The sequence below is a fragment of the Mus caroli genome, chromosome 7 (genome assembly GCF_900094665.2).
Source record: "Mus caroli chromosome 7, CAROLI_EIJ_v1.1, whole genome shotgun sequence".
NCBI lineage: Eukaryota > Metazoa > Chordata > Mammalia > Rodentia > Muridae > Mus > Mus caroli.
This window is the reverse complement of record NC_034576.1, coordinates 47,161,942-47,180,382: the sequence shown is the minus strand read 5'-3', so window position 1 is coordinate 47,180,382 and position 18,441 is coordinate 47,161,942. Positions and strand designations below refer to the sequence as shown.

The following is an 18,441-nucleotide window of genomic DNA, read 5'->3' as shown; positions in this document are numbered from 1 at the left end:
TATATATATATATATATATGCATATCATATATATATTATGGTTGTTGGCTTGGTTTTTTGGGGGAACTCCTCACAATGGGAGTAGCGGGTGTCTCTGACTCCATTGTCTATTCTTGGGACCCATTTCCTCCTACTATGTTTTTTTGCCCAGGCTTGAGGTTTTATGCCTGGTCTTATTTTATCTTGTTCGGTTGATGTCCCTGGGAGGCCTGTTATTTTCTAAGGGGAAATTGGGATGGGGTGGGCATAGGGGGTGGAGCTGGGGGCAAGGAGAGGTGGGGGAAACTTCTCAGAGTGGAGGGAGAGGAAGGAGGAGAAACCGTGGTCGGACTGTAGTATACAAGAGAAGGATAAATTTTTTAAAAATTTCTCTACCATTATTTCTTAATTTGGCTTTACTTTTTCTTTGGGGACGAGAGTGGATGTGAATAGAGAAAAGGGTTTTGTTTTTAATTTTATTAATTCCTGTACTTTATGTATGTGAGTGCTCTGTCTTTATGCACATCAGAAGAGGAAATCAGATCCCATTATAGATGGCTGTGAACCACTGTGTGGTTGCTGGGAATTGAACTCAGGACTTCTGAAAGAGCAGTCAAGTGCTATTAACCACTGACCCATCTGTCCAGCCTGGTTAAAAAAAAAAAAAAGTTTTTTAATGCATATGGAATTTGACCAAGCTGAGGGCTGGGGAATGTAGCTTGTTTGGTTGAATGCTTGCCCTGCATGCACAGGGCCCTAGGTTTCACCCCCAGTATCTCATTAGAGGAGTTTTGATGGCCTGTGACAGAAATCAAAGTCCTTGGGAAGTAGAGATGAGAGGACTTGAATAAGGTCCTTTGTTATCCTTGACCACACAACGAGTTCTAGGCCAGCCTGGGCTAGTTGAGACCCTGTCTCAAAAGCTAATCAAGTTGAGGCCAACAAGATGGCTCAGTGGGTAAAAGCACTTGCTGCCAGTCCTGATGACCTACGTTCCATCCTGTTCTCCACATGAAGACAAGAGAGAACTAACTCCCACAAGTTGTCTTCTGACCCCCACACATGTCAGGGCACACGCACCACAGACTCATATCCAAACGATCAGTCAATCACTAGACGCAATAACTTTTCAAAGATAGGCATGGGGAGGAAGTAGAGGTTTACCTGAGGCACACAAAACTTCACTACAACTAGATATTTTGCCCATATCAAAATAAGTAAGTCGGGGCTGGAGAGATGGCTCAGCGGGTAAGAGCACTGACTGCTCTTCCAAAGGTCATGAGTTCAAATCCCAGCAACCACATGGTGGCTCACAACCATCCTTAATAAGATCTGATGCCTTCTTCTGGTGTGTCTGAAGACAGCTACAGTGTACTTAGATATAATAATAAAATAAATCTTAATAAATAAATAAATAAGTCATCTCTTCAAATACAATAAAGTCAAAAATCTCAAACTTGATAGTGTTGTCCCTGACTCTGTAGCCCATCGGACAATAGTAACAATTTAATAACAGGCAAGTTGTGTGAAAGGAGACCGATTTGCCTAACTAGAACTTGTTTAAAAACAAGCAGAAGTGAATCTGGACAATCCGGTCAACTGGAACTTTCAGTTGCAGAACTGAGCGCTGGATTTGATTCCTCGTTTCTTTAATGTATTCATTTCTCCGGTCAGTACTTGGACTTGGGCCTTGTCCCTGCTAGGCAAGTGCTCCCCTAACTGAGCTCCAGCCCCAGCCACTCCTGAACCCTCCCACCCCAGGACTGAGCCCGTGGCTGTCACAGGTCCCTAGGAGCCTCCTCGGAAACGCCCCCTGCACTCACTTTACCTCCTTCCCTGGAACTATGGCCTCAGAAGGGCAAGCAAGCTGGTGTCCTGACTCCTCCGAACGGGAGGTGGCTGTCCCTAGCGAGCTGGAAATGAAGCCGGGTCGGGTTGCCGCCTCTTAGGCGCCTTCCCAATAGAGCAGCCGTCAAGAGCTGCGGGAGGTTGACTCTCAGGCCTGGCCTCAGGCAGGCGCAGCCGAGGAGCGAGGAGGCAGTTTTCCGGGTTCTGACGGAGAGGGGGCACGGTGACCTTGACCTCGCGACTCCCCCCTCCCGCCCTCCTTCCTGGCGTCCTGTGGAGAGCCTGGGGCAGCACAATGGCCGCCCCGTCGGTCTCACCGCCCGGGCCTCGAGATCCCCGCTGAGCTCTCCAGCCGCTGTCTGGGTGAAAAGGTCCGGGAGGCCTCGGCATGGAAGCTTAGCGACCTCCCCAGGCCCTCCTGCCCCCTGGAAGGCAGTTCCCACATCGTGAGCCTACGAGGCCTTCCCTGCCCTTTCCGTGTCTCTGCGCCTATTGCTCCCGTCTCGCCTCCTTCCTCTACCCACGCGAAGGAGTTTGCTGTGGCGCTTCCCGCGCGCGCGCGAACACACGTGCTCGCAGCTTCGGACTGCGCGTGCGCCGCAGTGCCTTTGCCTCTGGGTGCAGCCCTCCTCCCCTGTGTGACCCCAGTGCTTTGATTCCTTGACGCCACAGGCAGAAATGGTGCAAAGACTTAATCTTCACATTTATTCCTTGTTGATTTCAAACCACTGATAATTACTAAACGCCTCCCTTCAGGACCAAAACACACACACACAAAGGCCGACTAGGGATTGGATTTTAAGGACAGCAGATAAGAATTAAAAACTGGCAAATGAGAGGCCCAGATGTGCCACCAAACCGTGTTCCATCCCAGGCCTCACAAGGAAGAAGGGAAGATAAGTGTCTCAACCTATCTGTCCGATTATTGGAACAATGAACCGGAAAGAAAGGGGAATCTTCCCCTAGGAATCTCATGCTGGGAAAGGGAAAAGATGCCAACCAATTGTTAGCGCGTCCCTGAATAGGATTTCACATGGCTCTAAGAGCTTGGGCGACCACAGGTTGAGGCTGAAGCCCAGACGATGGTGGGTTAGTGGTGGGTAGGACCGCATGGTGGACTGCATAGACATGAGTAACATTAGCCTTCTATTTACACCTCAGTCTCAGTGCGGGACCCCAAAAATGGATTGGAGGGGATCATCAGATTGCTTTGTGCCCTTCCCAATGTGACCACACTGTGTAAACCTTTTTCTGTTTCCTCTAGAAATTTGGTTCTTTTACTTTGTTTATTGGAGATGGCAGAACCTGCCTTGGAGCACAGCCTGTGACAGGAGAGGCCCAACCCCGAAAATTTATCTATCTTCTGCCCTCTATAAGCACCATGTGGTGCACACACACACACACATCGTTAAAAAATTTTTAAAAAATGGAAGAACAGCTTCCAATGTTGGCCTCTGGCCTCTGGCCTCCAAAGGTGTGTGCGCGCACACACACACACACACACACACACACACACACACACACACACATACATATACACATACAAAAAGAAAATAGATGAGCCATGTCTCAGAAGGCAGCTGCTGTCCCAGAGAACTAGGCTTTGGGTAGATAGCTAGGTGATAGGAACTTCCCACAACACTAGAAATCTGTGAGGAACTGGGGGCTTGACAAGTGTCAGGGACTTCTTTCTGGGCACATCCTAGGAAACTTTGAAGATGCTAGATATGCTCAAGTGACCCCCACTCCAGTGCCTGGCTTTTCTGGGGCCTCCTCCCCTCAGGTTTCTCCGCAGAGGTAGGAAGTGCCATCTGAGGTTCACTTCCTCCACCGGATATTCAGGCACTGCCTCGCTGCCCTCCTCACTCCTGGGACTGTCACACCTCTTCTGTAGCCCTTTCACTTCCCCAGGGGTCCAACCCTGGCCCCCAAGCACATCTGAGCACCTGCTCTAGAAGAGAGAGGGCAAAGAGAGAGACCCAGGGAAAGAGACACACAGGACAGAGAAGGCAAAGGCCCAGAGAGACAGAGACAGAGAGGCAGAGACTGCACGGTGGCTGGAGGCTAATGGGTGCTGAGCAGAAGACCACAGGGTGCAGGGGGCGGAGCCAGTAGCCAGTGAGGTCAGAGTGTCTGTGAGGTTGGCCTCTGCAGAAACAACCTTGAAGTCCCAGGACCCACGTGAGTGGAAGTCCATCAGAAGCCCCTGTGCACCCTGCCTGAGCCATGGACACCTGCGAGGAACCCATTGTGTCCCTGGCACCCACATATTCCAAGGACCCTCAGGTACTGCTGTGCACTCCGTGGAACTCGTGAAGAAGATAGGGCCCCTGCTGACAGTCACTAAATGAACAGGGCGGGGTGGAGCTCCACCCCCCCGGAACTTCCTCTTTCTCTGCGGGCTTCCTTTGTGCCTCTCAGTCTCTGTCTTTCTTTGCCCACTATTCCCCTTCCCCCCTGCGGCCAACACCTCTTCTGTCTGGGTTCCTCGAGTGGGTCATTCCCCGTCTAGGCGAAGATGTCTGCCCAAGAGAGTTGCCTCAGCCTCATCAAGTACTTCCTCTTCGTTTTCAACCTCTTCTTCTTTGTGAGTCTACTTATGGCTACCCAGCCGGGGTCCCAGGGCCACAGTGGCCCTTGATCTGCCCTAGCCTCATTTCTTCTCTTCCCCTAGGTACTAGGCGGCCTGATTTTCTGCTTCGGCACCTGGATCCTCATTGACAAGACCAGCTTCGTGTCCTTTGTGGGTGAGGGGGGCTGCGCAGTAAGGGAGGGTCTTGCTGGGATGGACTTGAACCCAGAACCCCACCCCAAGGCATCTCCTGATATCTCACTCGCCCTGGGGAAACTCTCCATAGCTACTATCTTCCCAGGTAGGGCTCCAGCTCTGGCTGGCACCCCACTGGCACTGCCAGTAAGCTGTATGTGTGCTGGTAAGTAGGAAATGTAGAGCAGATGTAGCCGGTCATGACTGTCGTCCCAGCACACAGGAGGTAGGCGATCAGGAGTTCCAGGCCATCCTAGACTACACAGTGGGTTAGAGCCCAGGCTGGATAATGAGGTCCTGCCTCCAAAACAACCACAGTACCATGAGGTCGCGGTTAGAAACAGTAATAACCGAAATGATAGATATTTCTCAAATACTTCCTGTGTCTCATTTTGTACTGGAACTCAGAGACTCTCCCTTGTTGAGGTTCAGAGAAGGGAAGTCTTTTGCTGGGTGTCACACAGCCAGGAAGGGGAAGAACAAAAATAAAGTAATAAAAACAAGGAAACCATTTAAGGAGGGAACACCAAAACCATAGCAACTCAGACTCACCACATTGACCGCTGGGTTGAACAGTGTTTTCATTCGAACCTCGCTCAGAACAATTCTAGGATATATGTGGTGGCTCACACCTGTCACCCCAGCACGGGGAGGTGTAGGTGGGAAGATCACAAGGTTCCAGGTCACCCCTGGCTACAAAGTGAGTCCGAGAGCAGCCTGAGTTACCTGAGACTCTGTCTCAGGAAAAAAAAAAAAAAAGGGGAAAGAAAAGGGAAGGGAAGGGAAGGGAAGGGAAGGGAAGAAGGGAAGGGAAGAAAAGAAAAGAAAAGAAAAGAAAAGAAAAGAAAAGAAAAAGAAAAATCCAGTAAATCGATCTTTTACTTCTTTGCCTTCAAAAAGTTTAAGAAATGGATTCAGCTGGGCATGGTGGCACATGTCTTTAGTCCCAACACTTGGGAGGCAGAGGCGGGCAGATCTCTGTGAGTTCAAGGCCACCTAGATTACAGAGTTCCAGGAAGGCCAGAGCTGTTACACAGAGAAATCTTCTCTGAGGGGGGGGGGGAGAGGGAGAGGGAGCAGAGAGCAGAAGCAGAGGCCCACCCAGGCAGATTCAGAGGAAGGGACATGGGGATCCAAGAGCCGGGACCCTTCCTGGGTGGCCGAGTGGAGCTGCTGTCCTCTCCTCCGCCCACTCTCACAACTTGTCACCACCTCAGGTTTGTCCTTCGTGCCACTGCAGACCTGGTCCAAGGTCCTGGCTGTCTCAGGTGTCCTCACCATGGCCCTGGCTCTCCTGGGCTGTGTGGGGGCTCTAAAGGAGCTGCGCTGTCTCCTGGGCCTGGTGAGTGGCATTCCCCACCACCCCCCCACCCCCCCACCCCACCCCCGTTTCAGGCCAGCCCCTGGGAGACCCGAGGGGCTGAGCTTCCTCTCCACTCTGTCCTCAGTATTTTGGAATGCTGCTGCTCCTGTTTGCCATACAGATCACCCTGGGCATCCTCATTTCCACTCAGCGGGTCCGGGTGAGTTTACTAACATCATTACCCCAGGCTTGGAGGTTGAGGGTTTGGGGCGGGGAGAGAGAAAGGCAGGTGGGCACTGCTATCAACCAGGAAGCTGGGCTGTAGAACAACACACTGAGAAAGACACATGGACACAGAGATACAGAGGCATGTGGTGAATGAAAGGGAAAGATGAAGTAGTGTTGCTTGTGCTCAAATCCCCACAGGCTGAGGTGGAGAATCATATTAGCATAACAGACCAAGGAGGTCACATCGACTAAAAAAAAGGGGGGGGGGTCATGTGTGATGGCACACCCCTTTAATTCCAGTGCTCTGAAGGAAGAGGCAGGCAGATCTCTGTGTGGCCAGATAGGCCCATAAAATAAATTCCAGGACAGGTGAGGTTACATAGAGAGACCATGGAGAGAGAGGGGAGGGTAGAGACAGACACGAACTGACTTCCACTTGGTAGCATTTATTCAGCTGGCTGAGTGTTTGTTGGTTTGATCCCCAACACTTGGTATCTGTAATCCCAACACTCAAGATAGAGATGGGGGGTGTGGGGGATCAGGAGTACTAGACCAGATGTAAGCTACAGAAAATTAATTTTAAATTTATTTTTAAATGATGATTTAAAAAAGAAGATGCAATGGAGACCCAAAGTCCCTTAGAAACACTTCTGAGATTCTGAGGAAGAGAGTCACTGCCATGAAACCTAAAGTGGCAAAGTTATGGTCCTGGGGTGAACGCCATGGGAGGTGGCTGGGGCCGGCAGGGTGACTGAGCCCAGCCTCATCTCCATGCTCTCAGCTGGAGCGAAGGGTGCAGGAATTGGTGTTGCGGACGATCCAGAGCTACCGCACGAATCCGGATGAGACAGCAGCAGAGGAGAGTTGGGACTATGCACAGTTCCAGGTGTGTGAGCTCGTGTCTCCTATCTCACAGTCTCCGGTCGTCTCAAAACCTTAGGCTCTGAGCTCTAACGTCTCAGCTTGGCCTTGCTTGCATGTGGGCTGCAGGTCAACTATTTCCTCATCCCCACACTTGCCAAACTGCTTGAGCACCCCCAAATGGCAGCATTTCTGCCCTCATGTAACTAAGTTCCCAGATCCTAGACCCTGGGGTTGCTCCACCCCGATCCCAACATTTCTATTTTTTGGACTCCCGCCCCCTAGACACATATAGTCCCGCTCCCTATCCACTTATCCCGAGACAACCACACCGTCCAAAATTTCAGGCTCACTCTAAGTCATGTTCCTAGTCCCTCGGCCCCATCATACCTCCAGCCCATTTACACACCCACCATCGCAGGCCTGGCTGCACACCTACAACCCGTGACAACGGGCCCCTGACTCTGTCCCCTTCCCCATCAGCTGCGCTGCTGCGGCTGGCAATCTCCGCGGGACTGGAACAAGGCCCAGATGCTGAAAGCGAACGAGTCTGAGGAGCCCTTCGTGCCCTGCTCCTGCTACAACTCCACGGCGACCAATGACTCCACCGGCTTTGATAAGCTCTTTTTCTCCCAGCTAAGCCGGTTGGGGCCGCGGGCGAAGCTGAGGCAGACTGCTGACATATGTGCACTCCCTGCAAAAGCCCACATCTACCGTGAGGTGGGACTAGCGGTAGCGGGTAGCTCTGGATGGACCTGTGGGCCTGGGCCTGGATGGGACACAGGAGAAGACGGCCGTCTGGTGGGAGGGACGTTTAAGGGGTGGGATCTTAAGAGAGTGGGCAGGATTTGGAGGGTGCGGCTATAATCAGAGGCGTGGCTTCAGGACGAAGGGTAGGAAAAAACAAAAACAAAAACAGAAAGGGCAGGAATCTGGGAGGTGAATGCGGCTTCAAGATTCCAGAGCAGAAAGATGGGCGGGGCCGGAGAGGACAACTGATGTGGTCCAGACCTACACGTGGCGTGACGTCAGAAGGCAGGCCTTGGGAGGGTAAGGCCAGGAGAAAAGGCCGAGACCGAAAAGGCAGTCCCTTATAGGTAGGCGTGACCTACTCAGGGGCATAGTATGCCAGCAGATCCTGAGCTGGACTGGGCTACTAGAAAGGTAGTTACGGAAGGGGCGGAGTCCTCTGAGGGTGAGAGGCGTGGTCTAAATAAGGATGGCACCTGGAACGCCGGCCCGGGGCAAGGCTTGGATAAGACCTGGATGGATATCTAGGCATTGAGTACCTAAAAAGGGATCCAAGGGTTCCCTTGGCTTAAGGGTGAGTTGCAGAAGCAACGCCGCCTTTACACGTCTTCTGCATCCCCAGGGCTGCGCGCAAAGCCTCCAGAAGTGGCTGCACAACAATATCATCTCCATAGTGGGAATCTGTCTGGGAGTCGGTCTTCTTGAGGTGACTTGACCCCGTCCCCATGAGTGATTTGTCTATTGTAGATGTTTTCCCATTGCCGAGGTAACGCGCATACTTAGCGGAGGCATTATTTATCAAGCAATAGCATGGGGTGGGGCGGAGGCCTGACTTCTCTAAACTCTGAATGGCTGTACGCGCAGTGCTGCCTCCTCCCCTCTCTCGCAGGTGAGCGGGATGGCGCTGTGTCTGCAGCTACAGCGCCGAGCTAGAGAGCCCGCGCTGCCGCTGTCAGGAGCCGAGGGTTCGAACCCTACCCCAGGGCTGAACTCTGAAGGCAGCGGCGGGCGCTGGGGCGGTCTAAGCAGCGGCAGCGGACGCAGCAGCACCCCATGGGGCAGCTGGGGCATGGCGGGTGCCTGCCCGACATGGGGGGACAAGGCTCCACAAGGCAAGCTACCCATGGCGCTGGGGCCCTGGCCCTTGTGGGATGCAGAGGAGGAGCCACCTGAGACCGAGAGTGTGGGTGCTGAGGAGGTCGAGGCTGTTGCGGAGCCTCCAGAATAAAGGACCCTAGGCTTGCCTTGAGCTTTCTCTTGCAGACTGCTGCTGAGCTTTTGCTCTCAACGCTGCCAATCACTCACAGATCTTATGCATGCCCATCCTTTGCCTCTCCCTTTGAGTACCACCCTTTCTCCAACCCTGAAGCATCTCCTTTTTTCCCAGCTCGGCTTCATGACGCTCTCAATATTCCTGTGTAGAAATCTGGATCACGTCTATGACCGGCTGGCCCGGTACCGCTAGGCCCCAGCCCACCCGTCGGCACCCACGCACCTCCATGCAGTCAGGAAATGTTTCCTTCCTGGTTGGTCACAGGCTTGGAGCCCATGCCTCAGGCCTCATCCCCTGGGGACCCAGCTGTCTGCCCTATCGACAGCCTTCACTTTCCCCACATGGCCAGGGACTTTTGTGCCCAGCTTCCTTCCCTTCCCGGCTCCCTCCTCCCCACACCATCTGTCTGCCACCTCCCACATGTCACCTCAAATAAATCCCTTTCGGGTTTTTGGTTTTTTTTTTTTTTTTTTTGGTAAAAATAGCTTTATTCTCCTTCAAACATAAACCATCACTCTTGGGGAAAGGAAGGTGGCAGGGTGGTCCAAGGCTCACTTAAATGGGGTTGGGGGGAGATTAAGAAGTCCCACCCCACTGCCTAGCTGAGATAAGAGTACATCCCTAACACTGTGTATAAATATCTCCTTATATTAATTTTTTTTTCAGGTCCCACTTCACCCTTCCCCAAGCTGGGAAAACATTATCTTCGGTTTGTGACGTCACAGTTCCCAGAGAGAGGGAGTGGGGGGAGAGGCAGATATGAGACACATGGGAAGCAGGAAGGTTACAAGGCAGTAAGAAGCCCCACATAGCCCAGCTCCCCTTTCCAGAAGAGCAAGGAAGGGCCCTGTAGAACTGAGGCCACTGCTGTACCTGTGAGCACTCACTCCTGTCCCCAATCCCTGATGCTCAGGAGTGGTGTGTCCTGTCAAATGTTGTCTGTGAGGTCCTCGTGTTGGGGATCTAAACTCAAACCCAGCTCACTCAGCTTCGGGTTCCTTTCTAAGAGGAGCCAGCCCCCGTGGTGGCTCATGCTTCTGAGATTAGGCCTTTTTAAAAATCATGGGCCCCTCTCCAAATCTCTCTTACAGAGAGAGCAAAAGGGCCCTTCCCAGGAAGGGGGTGTTGTGAAAAACACCAGCGGCAGCGGAGGCTCCATCAGTCCCTGACCAGGCGGTAGATGTGGTACTGGGCTCCTCGTTCACTGGTGGAGACTTCAAAGACGTAGGCAGTACACAGCAGCAATTCCTGAGTGTCCCTGTTCGTCACAACCTGCCAGAACAGGCTTACACTGTAGGGTGGGGATGGGGGCAGGGGATGGGGTACAGGACATGGGACTGCCCTGCCCACCCTAGTTATCAAGAAAGAGAAACCTGCCATGCTATGTACCCCAAGAAGAAAGAATGTCCTGCGGCTCAGGTTCCTTCGGCAATGAGGTTACCCCTAAGCTGAGAGATGGCAGGAAGGGGCCTCCCCATCCTATCACATTCCCGAGAAAAGGGTTCCTCACCATGCCACAGGCAGAGAGAGAGGGTCAGCAGATCATATTAGCACAACCCCCAAATCAAAGGAACTCCCTTCTCTGAACTTCTCAGATAAGCCAGACGCTTAGAAGCTGAGCTATCTCAGCTGCCCTAGGGAAGATGGGCTCTCCACACAGGACAGCTCGGTCCTGTCCTCCCACCCCCATCCCTACCCTGTTCTGGATGAAGGAATCTCATCTTTGGAGTCCCCAGGAGCTGAGGGTCTGTCCGCCCCAGCGTATCACCTGCAGGATGGTGAAGTTCTCCAGGACACTGTTCATCATGTAGCGTTCAGGCAGCTGACGGAGCTTGTGCAGGAAATTAACCAGGTACTCACACATGGGAGAGCGCAGCAGGCGGTACACAAAGCGCCCGTCCTCCAGCTGGGCCCGCTCCGTCTGGGAGTGGGAAACACAGTAGCTGAGAGAGACCATGGTCACCCTAGGACGGAAGCTTTACCCTTAGCCTCTGAGAGGCCACTGTCAACTCCCTTGGCCAGAGTCCCTCAAGCAACCTCAACTTTAATGACCAGAGACCCTAGGCCTCTGAACCTGCAAACAAGGTACCCCCCCCCCCTCTCTGTCATGGTCTGAAACCCCAGTGACCTCCAAACACCCTCAATAGCATCTCCACACTGAGCTTGAGACTTCAAGACCTCACAGGCCCTGAAGTATAACATACCTACTGCCTAATTACACAGCTCCTACCATACCCTTAAGAGTGTTTGTCATCCTGCAGAATCCATCTCTATACCTTTCAACCCTTGAAATAAGCCCGAGTTGTGACTTTTAGTGGCTTGTTTATGTTTGGTTTGAGACAGGGTCTCATGTAGTCAAGGCTAGCCTGGAACTCCTTATGTAGCTAAGGATAGACTTGAAACTCTCGATGCTTGGTTTACATGGTGCAGGGTAAGCACTCCACAAAGTGAACTACATCCTCAGCCTTTGAAGTCTTGAGTTAATTCCTAGTACATATACTAACTGCCAGAGAAACGGGGATAGCTCTGCCTTACACTTACACACACACACACACACACACACACACACACACAAAATGCTGTGACTGTTTCCTCGAGATGCATGCAGTACCCTACCCCTGGGTCTTACCTCCACCTTCTCTACCACTTGCTTGCCAAAGGAGCAGATCTTGGAGGAGCAGGTGAGTGTCATGAGCTCCTGGCTCTCATACTGGCTACTCACTCCATAGAAGCTACCACCACCTCCGCTGCTCCCTGCCTCCTCGGCACTGGGGCCCCAGTTCAGGTCCGCCTGAGAGGAGATAGAGGGGCACGAGTGAGCTGGCGGGAACCCAGCAAATGCTGACCCGGAGCCTGGCTCCGAGCTGCACACACTTGCCTGTGACCACACCCTGACTCAGCTTTCAAAGACCCCAGGTCAGCATGAGCTGTGCTCTCTAGAAGACTTACCTACCGTTCCAGGAGGACTAGAGAAGCCAAGGTCCCCAGAATAGTCCTGACTCTCATTCTCTAGGAGCCATACAACCCAACTGTTTTGCCTGAAGCCCCTAGCTCTCTGGGTTCTACTCAGGCATAACAGTGCAAGCTTATAATGCCGGCACTTGAGAGGCCGATACCGGAGGGTTGTGAGTTTGAGACCAGCCTGGTCACATACAGTGGGAGACTGGGTCTCAAAATAAGAAGGAAAGAAAAAAAAAAAAAAGAGGGAAGATGGGGTTGGAAGTTTTTTTTTTGGTTTTTTTTTTTTTTTGGTTTTTCGAGACAGGGTTTCTCTGTGTAGCCCTGGCTGTCCTGGCACTCACTTTGTAGACCAGGCTGGCCTCGAACTCAGAAATCCACCTGCCTCTGCCTCCCAAGTGCTGGGATTAAAGGCGTGCGCCACCACGCCCGGCTGGGGTTGGAAGTTTTAAGACTAAGAAAATGGAGGAGGGCTGGGCAGTGGTGGCGCTCTCCTTTAATCCTAGCACTCGGGAGGCAGAGGCGGGCGGATTTCTGAGTTCGAGACCAGCCTGGTCTACAGAGTGAGTTCCAGGACAGCCAGGGCTACACAGGGAAACCCTGTCTCGAAAAAGAAAAGAAAAGAAAAAGAAAATGGAGGGGGGACAAATGAATGTTAGCTCTGCCAAGGGCCTAGTTACGAGCAGGCCTGTTACCCTAGCAACTGGTTATGGCTTCCTGTCCGCCCTCAACCCTCCCCAGACTGGCCGTGAAATCAAGTGGGGACTGCCATCCATGAGCAGTAAGGCCCACCTCCCCCGTCGAGCACTACCTGTCAATCAGGAATGCACTCTTGCTCATCCAAAGGCCAGGCGGGCAGAGCTGGGCAAGCCTCACAAAGCCTGTGGTCTTGAGAGTGGAGACGGCCTGTTCTCTGTCCTGACTTTAGCTGCAGCTCTTTGGCCAGGACTCCACCTACCACCCCAGCTACAAGTATTTCAATACAAGGCAAATCCCTATGCCTGTGGCCACGGCTCACCACTGGAACCCCAGGACCTGAGAGGCTGAAGCCAGAAGAGACCAGCCTAGGCTACACTGTGAAGGGGAATCTGCCTGACAATGGAAGACCACCTGTGTTGGTGTTCAGCCTTAATCCCAGCACTTGGAGGCACAGGAAGGCAAGTCTCTGGAGTTCAAGGCCAGCCTGGGCTACAGAGCTAGTTCGAGGACAGGTAGGAAGGTCACAGCAGCTGCTTCCAACACCCTATAATAGTCGTTTCTGAGCCATCTCAGGCCTCCACCCAGAAAGCTTAGGGATTTTGTTGTTTTTTGTCTTTTACTTACTTTCAGTTTATATGCATGGGTGTTCTGCCTGCATGTCTATCTGTGCACTACATATGTGAAATATTCTCAGAGGCCAGTAGAGTTCCTCTGGACTAGAGTAAGATACGTGTGAGCTGCCATGTGGTCCTGGGAATTGAACCTGGGTCCTCTGGAAGAGCAGTTCTTAGCCACAGAACCAGCTCTTCAGTCCCTTTATTTTGTTAAGTAGGGACAGCTGTCCTTGAACTCTGGATTCTCCTGCCTCAGACTGCTGAGCTTTGGGATGGGGGTGACAGGCGTGCACCATGGTAGAAGGCTCGGGAAGCTTTAGAACCAGACAGCCAGGGAGACCAAGCTGACGGACATCCCGTGTGGACCTCCTTTGGAAGACCACACCCTCCTCCACCCCGAGATCTTCAGTGCCAGTCATGCAACTGGACACCAAACCAGAAGGGCCTGAGAAAGACTAAAGGTGCTCTTGTCCTCCAGGTCCCCACGATCTGCACTCAACTCCTTCTGTCACAGAGCAGGTCCTCAGAAGCAGTGACATGCCTCCTACATGCTCTCCCACAGAGTTGTTGGTTTTCAAGGGTAGCTCAGGCAGACCCAAGACCCTCCTCAGACCTGGCGGAGAGGGTCATTCATTTCTCAGGAGTGCTCACCCAGAACTTGACGAGGAAGAAGGCATGTGGTGGCCCTCGGTCATACAGCTCTCGGAGGCCGCCCTTCTTCTCAGGGAATTTGTCGTAGATCTGCCGCACGTCCACACTCTCTAGGGGTGGTGCTCCAGGGCTGGGACACTGCTGACTGATGTGGACAAAGAGATGCCTCTGGAACTGCAGAGACAGCACAGGGTGAGGGGCTGTGGGCTGGACCTGGGCCCGCACGGACACACCCACAGGCCCACACGCAGCCACGCCTTGGGCCACAGCCAGCAAGCTGCCTATTCCTTCTCTGTCCCTATCATCCCAACCTGCTCAGAGCTCAACCTCGTCAAATCTCTGGTCCAGCTTATCCAACAGTTTTTCATCTCTCATACAGCTCTAGAGTTGACCTGGTACCCAGAATCCTCCCTCTGTAACCTGACCAGCCCCCACCATAATTTATCATTAATTTCCTTGGAAGTTTCATTTCTGAGCCTGGAATGTACAATGCTGCACAGAGCAAACTCCTACATGACCCTCAAAGCCTCATACATGTCCTTTCAGGAAAACTTCACTAGTTCCCCAGGAAGATCATCCTCTGTATACACAGGAACTAGACGGGCTGGCTGTATGGTGATGCAGGTCTTGGTCCTGGAGCGAAAAGACCACTAAAAACTCCCTGAACTTGCAGAATTCAGACTACTACAACGAACAGAAGCATAAAATAACTTACAGATAATGAAAATGTCAGGAATAATTTAAACCATGAAAAAAATCCTCGCAAGTATAGAAAAAGGTGGGGGCTGGAGACATGGCTCAGTGGTTAAGAGCTCTTCCAGAGGTCCTGAGTTCAATTCCTAGCAACCACATGGTGGCTCACAACCATCTGTAATGGGATTCAATACCCTCTTCTGGTGTGTCTGAAGAGAGCAATCGTGTACTCCCGTAGATGAAATAAATACATTTTAAATAAATAAATAAAGATGGCACATGGTATTTTCTAGCAAGCGGACTGGTAAAGTCTTGTGAGAAAATTAAGTCCATATAAGCCAGTATCACTCACAGTCAGACCCAGGGAAGGAACTTAAGACTGTGGCGAAGGAGGCAGAAAGGCTCTGAGGCAGGAGGGGCAAAAGACACAGCAGGAACAGGGTTCAGATGGCGCCGTTTGTGTGCAGCAGTGAGCTGGGAGCGCGTTCTTCATCTTTGTTCTGGGCGTTTGGCTTGAGGGCAGCTTGGTTTGGTTTTCTCGTTTGGGTTTTTAGTTTTGTTTTGTGTAAGTTTGTTGGGGTTTTGGGGGTTCTGTTGGGGGGAATTTTTGGTTGAGGTTTGTTTTTCTTTCTGGTTTGTTTTTATTGTTGCTGTCCTGTTTGCTTATTTGCTATCGTGCACCAGGGTCACACTCTGCAGACCTGGCTGGCTTGGAACTCGGTTTCACCTGCCTCTACCTCCCTAGTGCTGGGACTAATGAAAGACGTGCACCGCCACGCTCTTCTTTCTGGTTTTTGAGACAGGTTAACTTTCTGTAGCTGGCTTTGAATTTACTATTACAGTGCAACTGGTTCATTTTGTTGTGTTTTTTGAGACGGGGACTCTCTATGTAGCCCCTGGCTGTCCCAAAACTCTCTCTGTGGATCAGGCTGTGCTCAAACTCTCAGAGATCCTCCTGCCTCTGCCTTCCAAGTGCTGAGATTAAAGGCGTGCGCCACCATGCCCAGCTTGTTGTTGTCCAGATGGCGTCTTGTATATTCCTGCTTGGACTCAAAACTCCCAGTGTAAAAGAAGGTAACCATGAACTTCTGATCCTCCTGCCTCCACCCCAGGGTACTGAGACTGTACACCCGCACCATCACACCCAGAACGACCCAGGGGCTGAACCCCAGAGGTTCATGTATCAGCCAAGCTAAATCCCCAGCCCTCAGACCGACTTCTGAACTAAAAGCAATATTCCTTCAGCCTCCAGGGTGCTGGGATCCCGTATGAGTCTCACCAGGATCGCCCTTTTTAGTAACCTTGACACCTGAGCAATGGCATTACATTAGTTTGGCTGCAGAGACACCGAATGCAGGGATCTACATTTCTCAGGCCTGCAGTTGGCTGTGAGCACATAACTAAGGCCTGGCCACTGCGATGTGAACAGACCGATGAGCTGCCTCATTCAAGGCAGGCCCATAACACCTGGGCACCTAGACAATCCTACCCTCTCTCTTCCCCCATCTGCTGACCAGATGTTGAGAACCCAGAAGATTCAATAACCCTAGAAAATGGTAGACCCAAAAATGGAAAGAGCCAGGTCCTGAAGCATTGGGGTCAAACACCTGCTCGGAAGACCTGCTGCTGAAAACACCTGCCTGGCACACCTGCTGAAAACACCTGCCTGGCACACCTGCCTGGCACACCTGCTGAAAACACCTGCCTGGCACACCTGCTGAAAACACCTGCCTGGCACACCTGCTGAAAACACCTGCCTGGCACACNGGCACACCTGCTGAAAACACCTGCCTGGCACACCTGCTGAAAACACCTGCCTGGCACACCTGCTGAAAACACCTGCCTGGCACACCTGCTGAAAAACACCTGCCTGGCACACCTGCTGAAAACTCCTGCCTGGCACACCTGCTGAAAACACCAGCTCAGCAGACCCGCTGAAAACTCACATGAAAAGCTGGGCACCACAGGGCATGCTTGTCATCCCAGCTCTCACGAAACTGAAAAACCACTCAGAGTTCAAGGCTAGCCTGAGCCAGTAACAATATATTAATAAAACAGAAAAAAAAAAAAAAAAAACAATTAGAACTACAGGTCTTTCCCAGATCCCTTGTGTGTTACTGCAAAGCCTGCCAAAGAGCAGGACTTAGGTGTTAGAGGAATGAATGAGCTGTTCGGTTCCCAGGACACCGATAAAAGCAGGCATGCATGGCACCACGTGCCTGTGATTTCAGTGCTGCTGCGGACCAGACAGGTGTATCCCTGAGGCTCACAGGACTCAAGTTCAGTGAACGACCGACTCAAAAAACCAGGTAGACAGAGACTAAGTTGACTGGTGGGGACGGCGCTTCCTGTGAAGACCGGAAGGCGCTGTCGGTGGGTACCTTGCCGCTGCCGGTGGGAATGCAGCCACTCTGAACTCTCTCCCTTCCCTCTTTGCACCATCACCCATCATCTGCCCTGGGTTTCACTCACCGAGTCAACTGCGTCTGGCGGCTCCACAAACGCTGAGAACTCTATCAGCTGCAGGCGGGCAGTGCCCAGGGCCCGAGCCTGCCAGGCTGGGGGAGACGGAGCGGGTGGGGGCAGGGGTGAGAGAGCTGGGGGCGGCTCGTACCCTTGAAAGAGAAGAAAGAAAAACTACTCAAAATGATGGGCCAGGCTGGCACTGTTTTCTCTCGACCACCTTCTCTTTGAGCTATAAGGGCCAGGGATGGAAAGGCAGTGAGCCCACCGGGCAGACAAGAAACCTGGACTCTTTCCCCAACAGCACATCCACTGGACACAGGGGCTCACACCATCCTAGTACCTGGGAGGTGGAGGCAGGCGCGTGAGTTCAAGGTCATCTACATACTCAACTCAGAAGCACGCTCTAACTTGGGATATATGAGACTGTCTCAGAAAAGAAAAATAAGGCCGGGGAGGACATGGAGAGATGGTTGGTTCAGGGTTAGAGCAGAGGGTGATCTTGAGAAGGCCTAGATTCACACCAATCTGTAACTCCAGGTCCGGGGATCGAACACACTCTCCTCGGGCCTCCAGGGCCAGGCACACACAGCACACTTATATATATGTATGCAAGCAAATCACTCATACATATAAAATAAATCTTTAAAAGAAAAAAAATTAACATTTCCTCCAGGCTACCATACAGCTAAAGGTGGCCCTAAGACAATTCTTGCCAAGGTTGCCAGGCGGACCCTACCTGAAAGGAACTCAAAAGGCAAAAAATTTGGCTGACGAAAGCTTTTGCCCATGACCAACTCCCATCTGCAATGGGCCCGACAGTTACAGCAGCCATGAGGCACATGAGGCAGAGGCCAAGAGACAAGGTTTGCAATGGCTAAGCAGGCAAGCCCATCTCTAGACCCTGCATCAGCTGGACCCTTAAAACCGTTACTTCTCTGAGTACGATTTCCGATATTCTGCTATTTGCAGCCGTACATTATTTATAATCGATGAGTTCTAAACACGGAGTATGATGGCTTCCATGAGTTGTCTCTCAAGAGTGCTGTCTGGGTAGGTCTAGGCGGTAGGGCCTTGCCAGAGGAAATATGCCATTACACTATGCCCAGTTACTCTCAGCTTCAAGTTTACAGTTCAAGATGTGAGCCCTCAGACTGGGCTTAGTGGCACATGCCTCTAACCCCAGGATGCAGAGGCAAATGAGAATCTCTGAGTTCTAGCTCAGCCCGGTCTATAGAGCGAGTTCCAAGACAGCAAGGATTACACAGAGAAACTCAAGTTTCCAAAAACAGAAATCAGAACAAAGAAATAAACAAAAACAGAAGGGAGGGAGGGAGGGAGAGAGGGAGGGAGG

At 52.0% G+C, this 18,441-nt stretch overlaps 3 protein-coding genes across 8 annotated transcripts in view; 1 reads left to right on the top strand and 2 right to left on the bottom strand.

Annotated features, from left to right (window-relative positions):
• Positions 1-2,049, bottom strand: part of Slc6a16 (solute carrier family 6 member 16) — a 32,431-nt gene extending 30,382 nt beyond the window's left edge. The window contains exon 1 of the mRNA XM_021167870.2: positions 1,808-2,049. The gene's annotated coding sequence lies outside the window, so the exon portion shown is untranslated. The remainder of the gene's footprint in view (positions 1-1,807) is intronic.
• Positions 2,050-3,957: 1,908 nt separating this feature from the next.
• Positions 3,958-9,484, top strand: Cd37 (CD37 molecule). Of its 5 annotated transcripts, none has more exons than XM_021167144.2 (9): positions 3,958-4,113; positions 4,340-4,414; positions 4,502-4,574; positions 5,812-5,936; positions 6,043-6,117; positions 6,907-7,011; positions 7,470-7,706; positions 8,359-8,442; positions 9,124-9,484. In XM_021167144.2, the coding sequence occupies exons 1-9, from the start codon at positions 4,054-4,056 to the stop codon at positions 9,199-9,201; spliced, it is 912 nt and encodes a 303-aa protein (XP_021022803.1). In that variant the 5' UTR covers positions 3,958-4,053; the 3' UTR covers positions 9,202-9,484. The 5 variants fall into 5 exon arrangements, 4 of the variants coding, with proteins under 4 accessions (XP_021022803.1, XP_021022800.1, XP_021022802.1 ...); XM_021167141.2 differs by having other exon boundaries at positions 3,996-4,113; positions 8,626-9,204; XR_003837212.1 differs by lacking the exon at positions 9,124-9,484 and having other exon boundaries at positions 3,996-4,113; positions 7,470-8,083; positions 8,359-8,422.
• The window catches only part of Tead2 (TEA domain transcription factor 2), a 17,813-nt gene continuing 8,855 nt past the window's right edge, over positions 9,484-18,441 (bottom strand). For both annotated transcript variants that reach the window (XM_021167140.1, XM_029479967.1), the window contains exons 8-12: positions 17,097-17,239; positions 13,932-14,105; positions 11,639-11,800; positions 10,778-10,930; positions 9,484-10,281 (exon numbers count right to left, since the gene is read on the bottom strand). In XM_021167140.1, coding sequence (XP_021022799.1) covers positions 10,168-10,281; positions 10,778-10,930; positions 11,639-11,800; positions 13,932-14,105; positions 17,097-17,239 — 746 coding nt within the window. In that variant the 3' untranslated portion in view covers positions 9,484-10,167. The remainder of the gene's footprint in view (positions 10,282-10,777; positions 10,931-11,638; positions 11,801-13,931; positions 14,106-17,096; positions 17,240-18,441) is intronic.

What these genes read in the sequence shown, in the direction of transcription:
- Cd37 (XM_021167141.2), top strand. Translation starts at nt 4,054, where the DNA reads ATGGACACCTGCGAGGAACCCATTGTGTCCCTGGCACCCACATATTCC. An exon ending in TTTTCAACCTCTTCTTCTTT is followed by an intron (nt 4,415 to 4,501) that starts GTGAGTCTACTT and finishes CTCTTCCCCTAG; the next exon opens with GTACTAGGCGGCCTGATTTT. An exon ending in CAGCTTCGTGTCCTTTGTGG is followed by an intron (nt 4,575 to 5,811) that starts GTGAGGGGGGCT and finishes TCACCACCTCAG; the next exon opens with GTTTGTCCTTCGTGCCACTG.